General features: G+C 50.7%; 1 protein-coding gene across 2 annotated transcripts; it reads left to right on the top strand.

The window, feature by feature from the left end:
* Nucleotides 1-323: 323 nt before the first annotated feature.
* LOC117030571 (pepsin A-like) lies at nucleotides 324-10,497 on the top strand. 2 transcript variants are annotated; one of them, XM_033120708.1, is made up of 9 exons: nucleotides 324-380; nucleotides 1,844-2,000; nucleotides 3,996-4,113; nucleotides 4,645-4,763; nucleotides 5,483-5,682; nucleotides 7,308-7,424; nucleotides 8,844-8,988; nucleotides 9,081-9,179; nucleotides 10,194-10,497. In XM_033120708.1, exons 1-9 carry the CDS (start codon nucleotides 355-357, stop codon nucleotides 10,341-10,343), a joined length of 1,131 nt encoding a protein of 376 aa, XP_032976599.1. In that variant the 5' UTR covers nucleotides 324-354; the 3' UTR covers nucleotides 10,344-10,497. The 2 variants fall into 2 exon arrangements, with proteins under 2 accessions (XP_032976599.1, XP_032976598.1); XM_033120707.1 differs by lacking the exon at nucleotides 324-380 and adding an exon at nucleotides 923-1,186.
* The last annotated feature ends 4,866 nt before the right edge of the window (nucleotides 10,498-15,363 follow it).

The raw sequence follows: 15,363 nt of genomic DNA, 5'->3' as shown, positions 1-15,363 counted from the left end.
TGTTCTTCAGAATCTATATCTCCTGAGGCTGGAAAATCCAGGGATGCCCCAGGCAGTCAGATTTCAGAACAAGACCTGCAGATAAGGTTCACTGCCTACTGGTGACCCCCCTCCCGGATATTCCCCTCCCTCACAATCCCTGAATCAAAATCTTCATTCCACTTTGTCTACTAAATAAACCCCATAAAGTAGAGAATCCATTGGGTTGGGAAGCATCCTCTTAAGAAAAGAACTTTCTAAGTCATTCACACACTAGTCTGGATTTTCCCAGATTGCTTTGCTCCACTGCAGCTGATTCAGCCGAGTTCGAAGCATGGAGAACGTGGGAGAGTCAGACCCAGTGGGATCTCAAAGATGGAGGCTTCGAGCAACCTGAGAAGGTAGGAGAGAAACAATAGGAAGAGAAGAGGTGCAGAAGCGAGGAGCACAGATGCCAAAGACAACCCCGATCTGTTTCAAGGAAGGTAGCATTCTTCCGCTTGCTTCACTCCCGCCTCTTCCTCTGTACTGCATGCACCACTTTCCGATGACTCGACCCAATTGTCATGAGTGACAAGAGCATAATAAGACTTATAGACTAGTTAGACACCCGACAACCCCATATAATGACAGTACTCTGGGGAAATGTGTCCTGAGTCCCGAACCATCGACCTGTGAATGTGGTTGGGAGTTGCAACAACGGGAACATGGCCCATCCCGAAGTGGGGAGCTGCTCTTCAAGAACCCCAGCCATCTGTCCCACCAGGACAAATCGGGGTACACTGAGCTCCTTTGACATCTGTTCCGTATGAAGTGTACTTTAGCCCAACTTTGTCAAAATAGTCAGCTTGTCAAGTTTTAACGAATTTCAGTATTTAAGAAATAAGCCTCCACTCCTTCACCCGCTCTCTGCAGGTCCATCCCAACCGTGGGACATGGTTACAGTGGAAAACTTCTCAGAACATGGCTCAGGAGCCGGGATAATCTTATCAGGAAAGTTCCTGTTTGGGTTAGGAAAATGGGTGACATTTGAAGGCTGATAAGATAGACTCCGGAGCACCTGGGCTGTATATAAGGAGCAGGAACAGCCTGCTGCTGTACACTTTCCACCCAACTTCCCTTCTCTGGAGACTTGGGACCCAGGAAGAACCATGAAGTGGCTGCTGCTGCTCAGCTTGGTGGCACTCTCTGAGTGTTACATCTACAAGTGAGTCTGGGGGACACGCAGCACGAGAAGCAGCTCCCAAGGGCCTCCTTCCCTTTGCTGCCTGTCACATTGCCTGCCTTTCCTCCGTATTTCTCTTCTTCCGTCATACATCTCCTCTCTCTCTTTCTTTTTCATTTTTTTTTTTATTTTATTGGGGAATACTGGGGAACAGTGTGTTTCTCCAGGGCTCATCAGCTCCAAGTCGTTGTCCTTCAATCTAGTTGTGGAGGGCACAGTTCACTGGCCCATGTGAGAACCGAACTGGCAACCCTGTTGTTAAGAGCTCACGCTCTACCAACTGAGCCATCCGGCCTCCCCTCTCTCTCTTTCTTCACCATCTCAAGTCTCCTTCCTTATTTCTCTCCGTACCCTTTTAGGGAGCCAGCGCTGTAGACGTGGTGAACAGCCGAGGCCCTCCAGGGCAGCTGGGTTTGCTTCCCAGCTCCGTCCCTGGGCCAGGCGACTTTGGACAACCACTTAACCTCTTTGTATTATTGTGTCCAAAATGGAAGCGTCTCCGCTCTTGACTGCCTTCCTCCGTCCTCTCTTGGGCCAGCCTCCTTTTCCTTCCAGGGCTGCCACAGCACCACATGAGCAGACTCCTTGCCTAATTACTCTTCCTCCTCCAAACCATCTGTTTTCAAATGCTCGCCCCAGGGTTCCCCTCGTCAAAAAGAAGTCCTTAAGGAAGAACCTGATGGAGCAAGGCCTTCTGCAGGACTACCTGAAGACACACAGCATTAACCCAGCCAGCAAGTACCTCAAGGAGGCCGCCTCCATGATGGCCACCCAGCCCCTTGAGAACTACATGGATGTGAGTGCATAGGCAGGTGGCAGGGACAGCCCCAAGGACTTGGCCAGAAGGAGAGAGGGAGTCCCAGGGGTCTTGGAAGATGGGCCAGGACTCTGAGCCCCCAGGCAGTAACCCACAGGTCTGCTCCTTGGATCTCAGAGACACAAGGAGGGCAGGAAAACTCCTAGTCAGACTGTTGCTCTCATTCGTTCATTCTTTCATCCAGTGTTTCTGTGTATGGAGCACCTCGTTATGTGTCAGGCTCTGCGCTGGGTGTGGGGGGAAGTAGCAGTAAACAAAACCGGGCACAACCCCTGCCCTCGTGGAGCTCATCGTCTAGTAGGGAGAGACAAACAATACTCCATGAACCTCACAAACCATGAGAAGTACAACTGGGCGAGGGCTACAGTGAAGGTGACACTCTGTGCCAGTGTGGCAGGCAGGGACATCTCCCGGGGGCAGTGAAGGAAGAGCCAGGGTTCCGAGAGGACAGGAGAAAGTCCCAGAGAGCAGGAGGGCTTGTGCCAGACCCTGTGACAGCGGGGAGCAGAGTATATTTGAGGAAAGGTAGCCAGTGTGTGTGAAGAGCAGAGACAGAGTGAGGGAGGCAGGTGGGTGCAAGGTGAGGCCGAGGGGTCAATGGGAGGAGCCAGACAGATTCTCTGACAGGATCTGTATCCCACCTGCCACTGAATCATCTTCAAGGGTGGTTGACATGATCAGATTGGAGTTACGGGAAGATCACTCTGACTATTTTATTTGGGACGCAAAGACAATGCCTTGCCCTTCAGTAAATACTCTGTCCCCTGGGTGAATGTCACAGGGCCAAGGAGACAAAGCTGTGTTGCCTGTCATTAAGAGCTCAGCTTATGAAACCTACCAGACCTGGTGCAAATCTAAGCTTTAATGCTTCCCAGCCATGTGACCTCGGGCAAGTCATTTATACTGAGTTTCCTCCTCTGTGAAACAGAACCACTAATATCTACCATCAGAAGGTTGTTACGAGTAATTAGTGCAATACTGTTTTTTGAAGTACTTAACACAGAGTCTGTCCCCTAGTAACAGTTTGGGAAAGTTAGCCCATTTATTCACTTACATATTTATGAAGCACCTACTATGTGCTGTGGACTATGCAAGGAGCTGAGGAAACAATAGTGAATAAGCAAAGTTCCTGGAGCTTATTCTAGAGAAGACAGAAGACAAGTAAGAGACAAATAAATAAGTATGTAAGATAATTTCAGGTAATAACAGAGAAAAATTAATTAGAGTAAGGGAAAGAAGAATAATGGGGGAGGGGCAGATTTAGATAATGTGATCAGAGAGGGCCTCTTGGAGGAGGTGACATTTGACTAGAGCTCTGAATGATTGATGATAAGGAGTCAGCCAAGGAAAGATCTAGAATAAACATTTACCAAGCAAAAGAAACAGCAAGTGAAAAGGCCCTGGGAAGGGAATGAGCTTGTCATCATCAAAGAATAGCAAGACGACCGTGGCCGGAACAGCTGGCAAGGGAGAAAGCGCTGGTACTAAGAATAAAAATCCTGACAATGCCCTTTCTTGAAACCTGCTATACACACCTAGATTTATCAAGAAGATATCTCTGGGGGTTTCCATCTTTCAGAGACTTGTTTATCTCCTGATTGACAATTCAATGAACCAGCATTTAAAGTTTCCTCTGCTGAATGCTTGAAGGTTCCACCCTGTCCTCTAAGAACATGCATTCTCTAGGACGGCAAAACTAAAACAAACAAGACACAATTATCATTAGGTGTTAATGGTGCTTAGCAGAGAACAATCAGAGGGAAATGGGAGAAATCTGGGAAGACTTCAAGGAGGGGGCGTTCAGGCTGGGTCTTGAAGGATGGGTGCATAAGACAGGGAGAGAAAGACTAGGAGAACAGTGAAGAGAAAGGTGGAAGTGGGCTGAGGTGCCCACCCAGAGACAGTCCCTGGAGAGGCCATAGGGGGGCGGGGGAGAGTCCCCAGTCCGTGAACCTTGCTGTCCCCACCCGGCAGATGGAGTACTTTGGCACCATCGGCATCGGAACCCCCCCTCAGGAGTTCACCGTCATCTTTGACACGGGCTCTTCCAACCTGTGGGTGCCCTCGGTCTACTGCTCCAGTCCTGCCTGCTGTGAGTACCCGGGCCCCCAGCACCAACTGACCTGGGAGCCCTGAACACTCAGGGGCTTCAGATCGGTCCAATTGCAAGTCCACTGGAGCCACTCAAGAATTCACTCAACAGGCATTTACTGAGCACCTACTATGTGCCAAGCCTACTATGTGCCCTGGGGAATGCAGAGGTGAATCACACATCGTCCCTGCCCTCAAGAAGTTCAGTCCAATGGCAGAAAGAAGTATGATGGTGCCCTTCACCATGAGCAGCCATGGGCCTGCACCTTTCAGTGTTTTCCTGGGGCATCTTCAGGGGGAGTGTGGGGTTGGCTGGGGACCTTCCATCAGTGAGATGCTCCCAACTTGGTCCAACCAGACCGGAATGAAACCAGGGAACGCTTGGTTTCCAAAGTCTAGGGTAAAGGTTACCCTTCTCCTCCAAAGCCCCACCCGCACCCCTGGACCCAGGCACCCACCCAGGAAGACATCCACAGCCCATGATTCTCACTCAGCTTTTGGAGGTTGACGATGTCACTTCTTGTCCTCACAGCCAACCACAACCGCTTTAACCCTCAGCAGTCCTCCACCTACCAGGGCACCAACCAGAAGCTCTCGGTTGCCTATGGCACCGGCAGCATGACAGGCATCCTCGGATACGACACAGTCCAGGTAAACACTTGCTGGCTGGCCACTTCATCCTGCCCAACCCTCGGGCCAGCTTCCTGGGACCTTGGGTGCCACCCAGAACTAGCTCCCCCAGAAGCAGCTCATTCAAGCAATACGGGTCTCAGTGATCCTAAGAGTAAGCTAACTGGGAGATGGGAGGGGGAGATAGCGGAGCTGTCACAGACATTTTTAGGTGCGGCAGTAGTGAATAAGGGCGTGGTGCCTGGAGCCACACCAACCTCACTCCCACCCAAGCTGAGTGCTATGTGGGGGCCAGGGTGGAGAAGGTAAGAAAAGGTTCAGTTCTCTTAGCACCTCCTCCTCTTCCTTCCCCACACGCCCACTGCAGCCTCCCCTACCCAGTCACAAAAGTTGCACCAGCTCCCCCGTCCAGGGCACAGCAGGGGTCAAGAGTTCTGATTTGCCTGGGGTCTGCTTTGCATCCCATCATCAGACACACAAGCACACGGTGACCATCTGTTCTGCAGCAAATTCTCACACCAAGCTGCAGACCGTGGCCATCTGGAGGTCCGCCGCGATGGTTACCTCCAGCAGAATAACAAGCATTCCTGGGGGCAATCCCTTCCCCCTCCTTGCAGCCTGACTCCCTAGAAGCCGAGTCCTACACAAAATGAACCAGGATGCTCGGGGACCATAGGCTGGCGCCCTGCAGGGCTCTGTCCACACACGCTGATCTTGAACAAATTGGTCCCCCCACCCAGGTTGGAGGCATCACGGACACCAACCAGATCTTTGGCCTGAGCGAGACAGAGCCCGGCTCCTTCCTGTACTACGCGCCCTTCGATGGCATCCTGGGTCTGGCCTACCCCAGCATTGCCTCCTCGGGGGCCACACCCGTCTTTGACAACATCTGGAACCAGGGTCTGGTTTCCCAAGATCTCTTCTCTGTCTACTTGAGCTCGTAAGTCGGGGGCGGGGAGGGTCACAGTCGCCTGGCCCAGCAGGGTGCTGTCCAGGGCAGGGGTGGGTGCAGAGGGGCTCAGTAAGCAAGGGATTTGAAAGGTCAGCGTCTAAGGCTTGAGAGGTGTATCTTTGCAGAGACCGGCACTAAATTCCTCTCTGACAAGATCTGTCTTCATTCATCTTATTTTGAGCAGCCTGAGTCTTTGTCACCTTGACTTACACAACTCCGCTGCCATTAACCGTTCGCTCTCCAGCACCAGTCCCCTCATCACTGGGGGATGTCCCCAAAAGACCACCATTTAAAGTGAAACCACGTAAAATAGGAGCCAAAATTCCATAGCGAAAAATGAGAAAAGAAAAAAATTTGACTGGGACTTACTTATATCTTGAACAGTGAAACTTTTAAATGATGGGAACAAGTTTCTTTTATTAGTTAAAATCTAAGTTCCCATTGTGACTCTGAGTTCATTCGTAGAATGAATAAAGAATAAACCAAGTATTCGTTTTAGCTGAGTAGAAGTTTATGCAAGAATATCTGGGTGTCATCAACTTTCCCGAGACATTCACCTCCTTCTGTTTTGACGAATTGTTAGTGTGATGTTTCTCCTCAGTTGTTAGCTCTTCCCCTATCATCTCATTGTGTCACAGGTACTGTCAGGTGTTTACAGCAAAGGCAGGGTGGGGTTTACCTGTGGCCAGTTCTTTGGTGATTAATTCCTACCATCGTCTACATGTGCTTCCCCATCTAACCCACGTCTGCAGACATTCAGACAACCAATATTCCAGTGAACAAGGACCCCTCAATTTACAACAGGAAGGCCCCTTTCTCCTTTCTCTTCATGGCCCACTTAATACTCAAGGCAGCTATTAAACATAACCTACCTTTACAGGTACTTAGGTATTTTGTGCAGGGTTCTTATCTCTCAGACTAGATCAGAATTTCTCGATCTCGGCACTGTTAACATTTTGGACCAGATAATTCCTTTTTGTTGGGGGCCGTCCTGTGCATTATAGGGTGTTTAGCAGCCTATAATAGATAGGCTCTACGCAATAGATGCCAGTGACACCCCTACACACACCCAACGTGACAATCAAAAAACGTCTCCAGACATTGGCATTGGTCCCCTGGGAGCAAAACCGCCCCTGGCTATGAACAAGAACTACTCAGCCAAGTCCTGAAGAGCAAACACTGTCATGTATTCACTTCTCTTGAGGTCCCCACGGCAACAAGAGTACGTGGTGGAAACTACACACTTTGGAAGTGGAAGGACACGGGTTCTATCTGGGTTTGGTTCTATTTCTCTTTGATTGTGTGAACTTGGGCAAGTTGCCTCACCTCTCTGTGCCTCCGTTTCTTCTCTGTAAAGTGGAAATAATAATAATCGTAGTGACCACGGCATGGGCCTTGGTGTAAAGATTAAAAGAAACCTTGTCTGTCACACACTTGGCATAGCTCCTGGCCCTGGCAAGAGCCTAATCAAAGTGAATCCTTAAAATAGAGACCAACGTTCCATAGGAAAACAATGGAACAGGTAGCTCTTAGAATGCACATACTGCACGTCCCGCTGCCTGCGTGAAGGAATGAAGGAATGAATTCCTGTCTTTCCCCTCCACTTTCCATAGCAACGACCAGGGTGGCAGCGTGGTGATGTTTGGTGGCATCGATTCTTCTTACTTCACTGGAAACCTGAACTGGGTGCCTCTATCTTCCGAGACTTACTGGCAGATCACCGTGGACAGGTGAGGTCACTGTGGATGGCACCATCCTGGCATGAGCCCCAGATCCCATTTCTTTACAGACTCATAGTCAGCTTAGTTTTCCAGAATCTCCCTGCAACAGCCAGCACAGGGAAATGTGCTCCAGGAGGAGAAGGGGGAAGTTGGCCAAGCCAGAGAGAACCCGGGAAAGGCACCTCCCTGGAGGACAAGAGCTGTCTGAGACCCCCAGGCCCTCTGCAAGGATAAGACAGCCACTTTCCATCTGGTCACCGAGGCAGGACAATCTACCAGCATCCCCAGGGAGAGCTGGAGGATCCGGCTGCCCACATATCTTAGCATTTAGGGGACCTGTGAACTGGCACACACTCCTATCGTTCTAGGGAAAAGTCACTTTTAGTCTAGGGATAGGGCAAAATGGCTGAGAAGTTGTTTCAGGCCATTCCTTCCCACCTTCCCCGGCAGGGCCTGCCCATCCCCCATGCAGCCTCATTCCGCAGCTGTTCTTCCCCCGGCTGGCCTGCTTTGGTGACCAAGCACCCAGGTTTACCCAGGAGTGAGCAGTTTCCTGGGACGTGAGAATTTTCAACTAAAACCAGGACAGTCCTGGGCAGACCAGAATGCGCTGGTCACTGTGTCTGCTCCAGCCCAGAATGCGCTGGTCACTAAGTCTGCTCCAGACCAGCATGCGCTGGTCACTAAGTCTGCTCCAGACCAGCATGCGCTGGTCACTAAGTCTGCTCCAGCCCAGCATGCGCTGGTCACTGTGTCTGCTCCAGCCCAGCATGCACTGGTCACTAAATCTGCTCCAGCCCAGCATGCGCTGGTCACTAAGTCTGCTCCAGCCCAGCATGCGCTGGTCACTGTGTCTGCTCCAGCCCAGCATGCGCTGGTCACTGTGTCTGTTCCAGCCGTGCTGAACCTTCTTCATCAGTTCCTCCAACTCCCACACTTGCTCCTCCTGTCTCCACCACTCCCCACCTGCATCCCATCTTCCTGTCTGTCCTCCTCCAGCTCTTCACCTCCTTGGCAACCCGTGGTTGTCTGCTTCCCGGAGAAGCCTCCCCTGGGTGTTCCCCACCTCCCCACCCCCCCTCATCCTGGATCGTGGCTCTGTCCCCCTGCCATGTGCCCTGCTCATCCTGCTCTTTCTCGACCGTAACGTATCTTTCCAGCTAGACTGTGAACTCCCTGGAGCCAGATGCGGCGTGGCTGGTCTTGTTTGGCTTTGCATCTCCCATGCCTTGTACAGAGTAGGCACTCAGTGAATATTTGTGGAGTAAATGAATGCATGAATGAATGAGTATGTGAATGAGAGAAGCTGAAATTTTATGTATTGGCCAATGGATGGAGAGGAGGGACCCTCTGGGGTCACCCGGTTCCTCCTTGGGAAGATGTACCCCCTGGGGGCTAAAGAGACCCTTCCTTGCATCTCGCCCTCAGCATCACCATGAACGGACAGGTCATCGCTTGCAGTGGGAGCTGCCAGGCCATTGTGGACACCGGCACCTCTCTGCTGTCTGGCCCCACCAATGCCATTGCCAGCATCCAGGGCTACATTGGAGCCAGCCAGAACGCGAACGGCGAGGTGAGCCCAGCGCTGACAGCCCTGTCCTAGACCCAGGTGTTGGGTCTGCCACGCAGAAGGAATGCAGCCCTTCTGACCCTTCCTCTTTCCAGATGGTGGTCAGCTGCTCCGCCATCAACACCCTGCCCAACATCGTCTTCACCATCAATGGCGTCCAGTACCCTCTGCCCCCCAGCGCCTACGTCCTTCAGGTAAGGGGGCTCTGGGCCTTCCACCTAGGGGGGCCTGCCTAGAATGTGGCCACACCCTCCCGCTTCGCACAAGGGAAAGCCCACGCCCACAAGCTGAGACTGACATCTGCTCTGGACAGCCTCCGGAGAAAAAGGCTACATTAAAAATAAATGCATGAATGAGAATTTGGATGCAGCCCCTGCCCCTAGGAGAAAAAATGAGGCAGGAAAAAAAAAAAAACAAAGAGGATGAAAAGAGGATTTCTAGTCCAAGCCCTGCGTCTCAATTACTAGCCTGTGGATGCTCAGTGTGCTTAGGGGAGATGGACCACATCAAAGCCACGGGGTTGAGCAAAGGGAAATCATAACGCGCACAGAGTGAGGGCTGCTACGCACCTTCGATCTCTACCAAGTAATAAGTCTTCAGTCAAACGAACCCCAGGAAAACGCTTTGTCTTCTCTGAAATGCCAGGTGGGGAACTAGTTTCGCCCAGTGGGTCGATGTTATCCGACAGCAAGGACTGATGTCCGGGCTGCTCCCCCGTGATGCTGATTAATAAGTAAGGGTGAGCGTGAGGCCGGAGCAATGGGGCTTTTGCAAAGCTCCCCAGGGGATTCTACTGTGCACCTACGGCTGTGGCCCAGTGCCTCGGTGCCTGAAAAGGGCTCACAGCTGACCTGGTTTGTCACTGAATGGGATCAGAATAATGGCAAGAGGCTGTGACATCAGGGCTTCCAAAATCCTTCCTGGCAGCTGAGTCCTCCCTAAACCCCTTAGCTCTGATGCTGATGTCAGGGTTTGTGCATCTGCCAGAAATGCTGGATAATGTCTCGTAATCCCTGGAAACCAATAGTGCAGTGAACAGCTTATGCAGGCAGACGCCAGGCCAAGAAGAGCCAAGTCCCCGGACACGAGCCAGGAAGTTCCTCCTTGCACGTGCCTTACAGCTGACCACGGCCCTCGATGCTTAGTCCCCGGCGCCTGTCACTGCTGAGTCTATGTCCCATTTTTGGTTTGATTCTCCTTTTCTGCAGAGCCAGCAGGGCTGCACCAGCGGCTTCCAGGGCATGGACATCCCCACCTCCTCCGGAGAGCTCTGGATCCTGGGCGACGTCTTCATTCGTCAGTACTTCACCGTCTTTGACAGGGGGAACAACCAGGTGGGTCTGGCTCCCGTGGCCTAAGCCTGAGTTTTCCCAGCCTCCTCCCAGGAAGACCCAGCCCGAGTCCTGAGCCCACTCTACGTGTATCTAATTCTCCTAAACTGTTCTTCCCGGGGGATTGTGAAGGTGGAATCTTTGCCCTCTTGCCTGTCATCCTAATAATATAGAATAAAAACATGACCTCCTGAAAAATGTTTTGTGGAGTTGCTTCTCTTCATTGGTATTTCTCCTCACATCGCCAGGGTCAGAACACCAGGGCACAGGGACAGAAATGACTAGGTCCACTCGGATAGCCCCAAACACAGTGACAGTGGCAGCACACACTTCCTATTAGAGCCAGGAAGACAAATGGGCCTCAGCAGGTCCTGCTGGGAGCATCATATAAAGAGTTGGGAGTCATTTACATCTCCATTTAAAAAAGTAAAATAAAATTAAAAAGCCTTGGGGACAAAAAATGCCGGACCATTGCCTTCTCGTGGAACAGAGTGCCTAATTCTTGGTTAAGGGAATTAATTTTTTTGTTTCTCCCCAAGCCAATAGATAATGAGAAAAGGAGAGAGATCGAGGACAGATGGCCACTGATGGTGACTAGTAGGCCAGGCAGGGTGGTACTATCTGTAAGACATGGGCCAGTGCGGTGACAGAAGCTGACACCCCACAGTCTACCAGGCTGCTCTCTGTGATTAGCTGTTTTCCCCAGACTAACAATTGAGGACCCCTTCACACTTCGGGCACAGGGTACAAGACACTGAATTGATGCATTTCCCCATCAGGAAAGAGCATGGTTTTCCAGTTCCCTGAGGAAAGGTTAGAGAGCAGGAACTGAGCATGCTCTTTAGCAAACATGCCCTAGAAATGCAAACAGAAAACAGAGCAGCATTTCTCAGTGTTTTGGTAGCAAAATATTCAATGAAAACCAAAGTTTCAAAATAAGTAAGGAACATGCTGCATTCTAGGCCCTTCTTCGAGGTTCACAAGGCACACATCCCAGTCAAAGGCTCTGAGAAGTCCTGCTGCAAAGTGCTCTGTTTCACTTTAACTCAGCTTAGCTTGAGTCCAGTTCCTCTTTTGCTAGTAAACCTATTATAGTCCTGTGTTCCTCCGCACGCACATTGGAAAAATTCCCATAGCTCCTGTCTCTGCTGACGGCTGGATTCCAGACTGTTCGCTGGAGACACTGGCCTGAGGGCTGGAACTGGGCCTCCCTGCTGAGGGGGAGTGACTTTGGGATGACCAGAACAAGATGGCTTTGGATACGGTCTTGTCACGTCATCCTGCAATTTGTCATTTATCACTCACACACATATAAGATATTGAGTTCTAGGAAGGGACAGCTGAATGATCTTTTTGAAACACAAATGTGATCACATCCCTTAAAGCCTTTAATTACTGCCTTGCAATTGCACTTGGAATGAGCCTATAAATCCTGGTGTGGCTTTGAGGTCCTGCATGTTCTGGTCCCTGTGTACCTTCCCTGACTCACCTGGATCCCTCTTACCCTGAGTTCCCATCAGCCTGGCCTTCTTCCACCTCCACAAATCCCCAAACTTCTTCCCCACCTCCAGACCTTTGTACGCACTGTTCCCTTTGCCTGGGTTGCTGTTTCCTTTTTCTTGACCTGCCCTAGCATCCTGCAGATCTCAACTTAAACACCAATTCCCTGGGAAGCCTTCCCTGACTAATTTCTCATGGAGCCCAGCCCTCCTTTCCTTTATGGCACTGGACACAACCAGTCATCATGCATTTATGGGACTGCTTGTTTCAGAGCCACCAGGGAAAGGACTGCCCATTCAACACGTAACTGTTGAATTCCCAGCAGCAAGAGCAGGGCCTGGCACACAGTAGATGCTCAATAAGTACTTGTTGACTGAGTGATGAATTCGAGATGTCTTTTTAAAAGGGTACAAGGACAGGACGACAGAGTGGGTCTGATTTGACTGAGGCCATGTTTAAGACAGCAGATGGGTCTGCTCCCACCCCCACTGGCATTCTGTCCCAGTCATATTTGGTTATGAGACCAACAGGTGGACTTCTCAGGTTTCTAGGGAGGAATTTCACGGTGTCCTGCCTCCTTTGCTGTTTGTGTTTCTGACATTTCCCAACACCTCCTATGAGCCAGGCCGGGTCCCAGGCTCTGGGGATGCGGGCAGGTCTTCCTGGACCCTTCCTGTTCTGCCGCTGGCCACATCTGTCCTTCTTCTCAGCCCCACCAGCTGCAGCTCAGCCTCTCCCTCCCAGCCCTGCTTCTGTTCCCTCACCCTGGGATTCCTGGATCCGGACAGAATCTTAGAAGGCTCCCCGTCAAACAGATCATTTCAACAGAAAAACTCTGCACTAATATATCTGATCTGACACTTCCCACTTTGCTCCACAAGAGAAGATGGATTCACTCACGTTCCTTTTCTCCAGTCTCAGGCCTCCTCCGTTCACCTTTCTCCATTTCCTGAGGGCCTCAGGGGTCTACGCTCAGCTGGAGCCATCCTCTCCATTCACACTTGTCCAGGAGTGTTATTTTCATCTCATAGGTCTCTGCTCCTCTCATCTACAGAACCCAAACCCTCTCCGAATGCAGATTCTCACACACTGCTGGTCGGACTGCAAATTGGTAGAACCCCCTAAGGAGAGCCATTTGGCAACATCCATCAAAATTAGAAATGCACATACCTTTTGGCCCAGTAACTTCACTTCTGGGAATTTATCTTGAAAATACACTTGTACACGTACAAAATGATGTAAGTACAAGGTTATTCTTTGTAGCATCTTTTGTAAGAGCAAAATTCAAAATGACCCAAATGTCTACCCACAGGGAATAGTTAAACAACTTGTAGTGTGTGTGTCCAAGGAGCCACTGCGCAGCTGTGAAAAGGAAGAAGTGAGTATGCTTGCTAGGTACTGGGAGAGAAAGATCTTGCCAAGAAATTGTTAGGTGAAAACAAACAACAAACACACAAAAGGAGACAACAGGGCTTATACTATGTAACATCTGGATTATAGAGAAAGAAAATAAGATTTGCTTCCATATACACAAAGGAACTGAGAAAGGGCATGCAGGAACCAGAGACCACAGAAAAGAGAAGGGGAGTAACTGGGTATATGTGGGATAGGGGAGACGTCTCACTGAACACAATTTTACATACTTTTATTTCTAAGGATGTGGACACACTGTACATTCAAAATAAGTTAATGAAAGATACTTTTCAACCTCTGAAAGTTTATCCTCACTCGCAACCTACTGTGGCTTGTCTTCAGGCCCGTTCATCAAAGAACCTCCAAAATCAGGTCTCTCAAACCAGGTCTGATCGTGTGGCCCTTTGGGAACCCCCAGTTCCTGTGAAACGGACCGTGTGGAACAGGCTTCCGGCACACTCTCCTTACCCTCTGCTGCTTCTCAGAGCTCTCAATGTGGAGAGCTCTTCCCCTCGGTTAGGGGAAATGCAGGTTGTGTTCACCCAAGAACAAACACCCTCTTGCTGGTGGAAGCCCAGGCTGCTTACAATTTAGACCAGCTCATCCTGTTTGTTAAAAGCAGGGGTCTGGAAGGTGGTCCTCCGGCCTTCCGGAACCAGCCAGCCGTGGGCAGGGGCCATGCACACTGGGGCATACTGTGAAGAGAACAGGTTCTTACCCAATGGGATCCCACAGGGGCTCCCAGCACGTCACAAGGACACTGCCTGCCATAGGGGAAGGAGGAAAGCTCCAAGTCCTCCTAGGGTCCCTGAGAAGGGACTGGTTTGTCCACAGTGTGAGGCACTGAGAGCCCGGCCCAGACAGGAGGTCTTCTGCGGATGGTTCCCGCATCTCTTCCATGAGAGCCTTCTGTCCTGGAGCGAGTGACAAGGAGACAGCCTCCATCCTTGGGTAGGGCCAGCTGGACACGCCAGAAACAAGAGCGAGACAAGAGTGGCATCCTCAGGCACTTGGGGTAGGGCAATGCTGAGCCATGTGCTACAAGGTCTCCCAGAGCGGCAGAGGGTAAGGAGAGTGTGCCGGAAGCCTGTTCCACACGGTCCGTTTCACAGGAACTGGGGGTTCCCAAAGGGCCACACGATCAGACCTGGTTTGAGAGACCTGATTTTGGAGGTTCTTAGATGAACGGGCCTGAAGACAAACTACAGTAGGTTGCGAGTGAGGATAAACTTTCAGAGGTTTAAAAGTATCTTTGGTTAACTTATTTTGAATGTGTAGTACGTCCACATCCTTAGAAATAAAAATATGTAATTGGCACAAGAACTGAGTGCCAATTGCCCACAGCAAGGACCACTCTTCAGTGCACCTTTGTTGGTTTTCTTCCCTTCTCGCCCTCACTTCCCCTACCCTCACTTGCTCCCTGGGATCCCCTCTCAGGTCAGTGACTCTCACCCAAGTAATTATCTCTGGGTCTGCACCTGGGGAGCCTGAACTAAGCTAAGGTGGTCATAGCATCCTCCCGTCAACTGTAGCTGTCACGTTGTCTCTCTGAAATTCCCGCAGAAGAACCCAATCAAGTGCGATGTGAAGGGGAAAGTCCGAACAGGGCTCCCCTTCCAGCTCAGCCTTCATAATCTGTGCAACCTTAGGACATATTCCTAACCTCTCTGGGCCTCTGTGGCTCCAGCTGTAAACTGGGGGTGGAAGGAGAGTCCCTATAAGCATGTTTTTATACTTGGACCACCTTGAGGAAATGTCCTCCCACCTGCCTCCCCCACCTTTTTTTTTTTCTGTACAGTTCAAAATCAACATCATTCACTTGAGTTCTACGGAGCGGGGAGAAAGTAGTATTAAAACTTGAATTGCATTCTTTATTGAAGAGGAATAGCAATGAGAAAATTGGCACTGACTTTTAGCCACTACTGTGTTGATGGCTGGCTTGTTTTAGAAGTTGCAACGTGGAGGCAGCCAGTGTCCTATGAAATGAGATCCCAGGTGGCTTCGGGAAGCTGGGTAGCTGCACAGGGTCACAAACCACGGAGACTGATGGAGGCATTATCGCATGTCGTCGTCACCACTCCACGAGGACCACACCACACCACTATCACGACCCCATCATTGCCATCATACAGAT

This window comes from Rhinolophus ferrumequinum, chromosome 11 (genome assembly GCF_004115265.2).
Source record: "Rhinolophus ferrumequinum isolate MPI-CBG mRhiFer1 chromosome 11, mRhiFer1_v1.p, whole genome shotgun sequence".
In the NCBI taxonomy this organism is placed as follows: Eukaryota; Metazoa; Chordata; class Mammalia; order Chiroptera; family Rhinolophidae; genus Rhinolophus; species Rhinolophus ferrumequinum.
Note: the sequence above shows the minus strand (reverse complement) of the source record. Positions and strands in the feature narration are given on the sequence as shown.

What these genes read in the sequence shown, in the direction of transcription:
- LOC117030571 (XM_033120707.1), top strand. Translation starts at nt 1,131, where the DNA reads ATGAAGTGGCTGCTGCTGCTCAGCTTGGTGGCACTCTCTGAGTGTTAC. An exon ending in CTGCTCCAGTCCTGCCTGCT is followed by an intron (nt 4,114 to 4,644) that starts GTGAGTACCCGG and finishes TTGTCCTCACAG; the next exon opens with CCAACCACAACCGCTTTAAC. An exon ending in CCAGCGCCTACGTCCTTCAG is followed by an intron (nt 9,180 to 10,193) that starts GTAAGGGGGCTC and finishes CCTTTTCTGCAG; the next exon opens with AGCCAGCAGGGCTGCACCAG.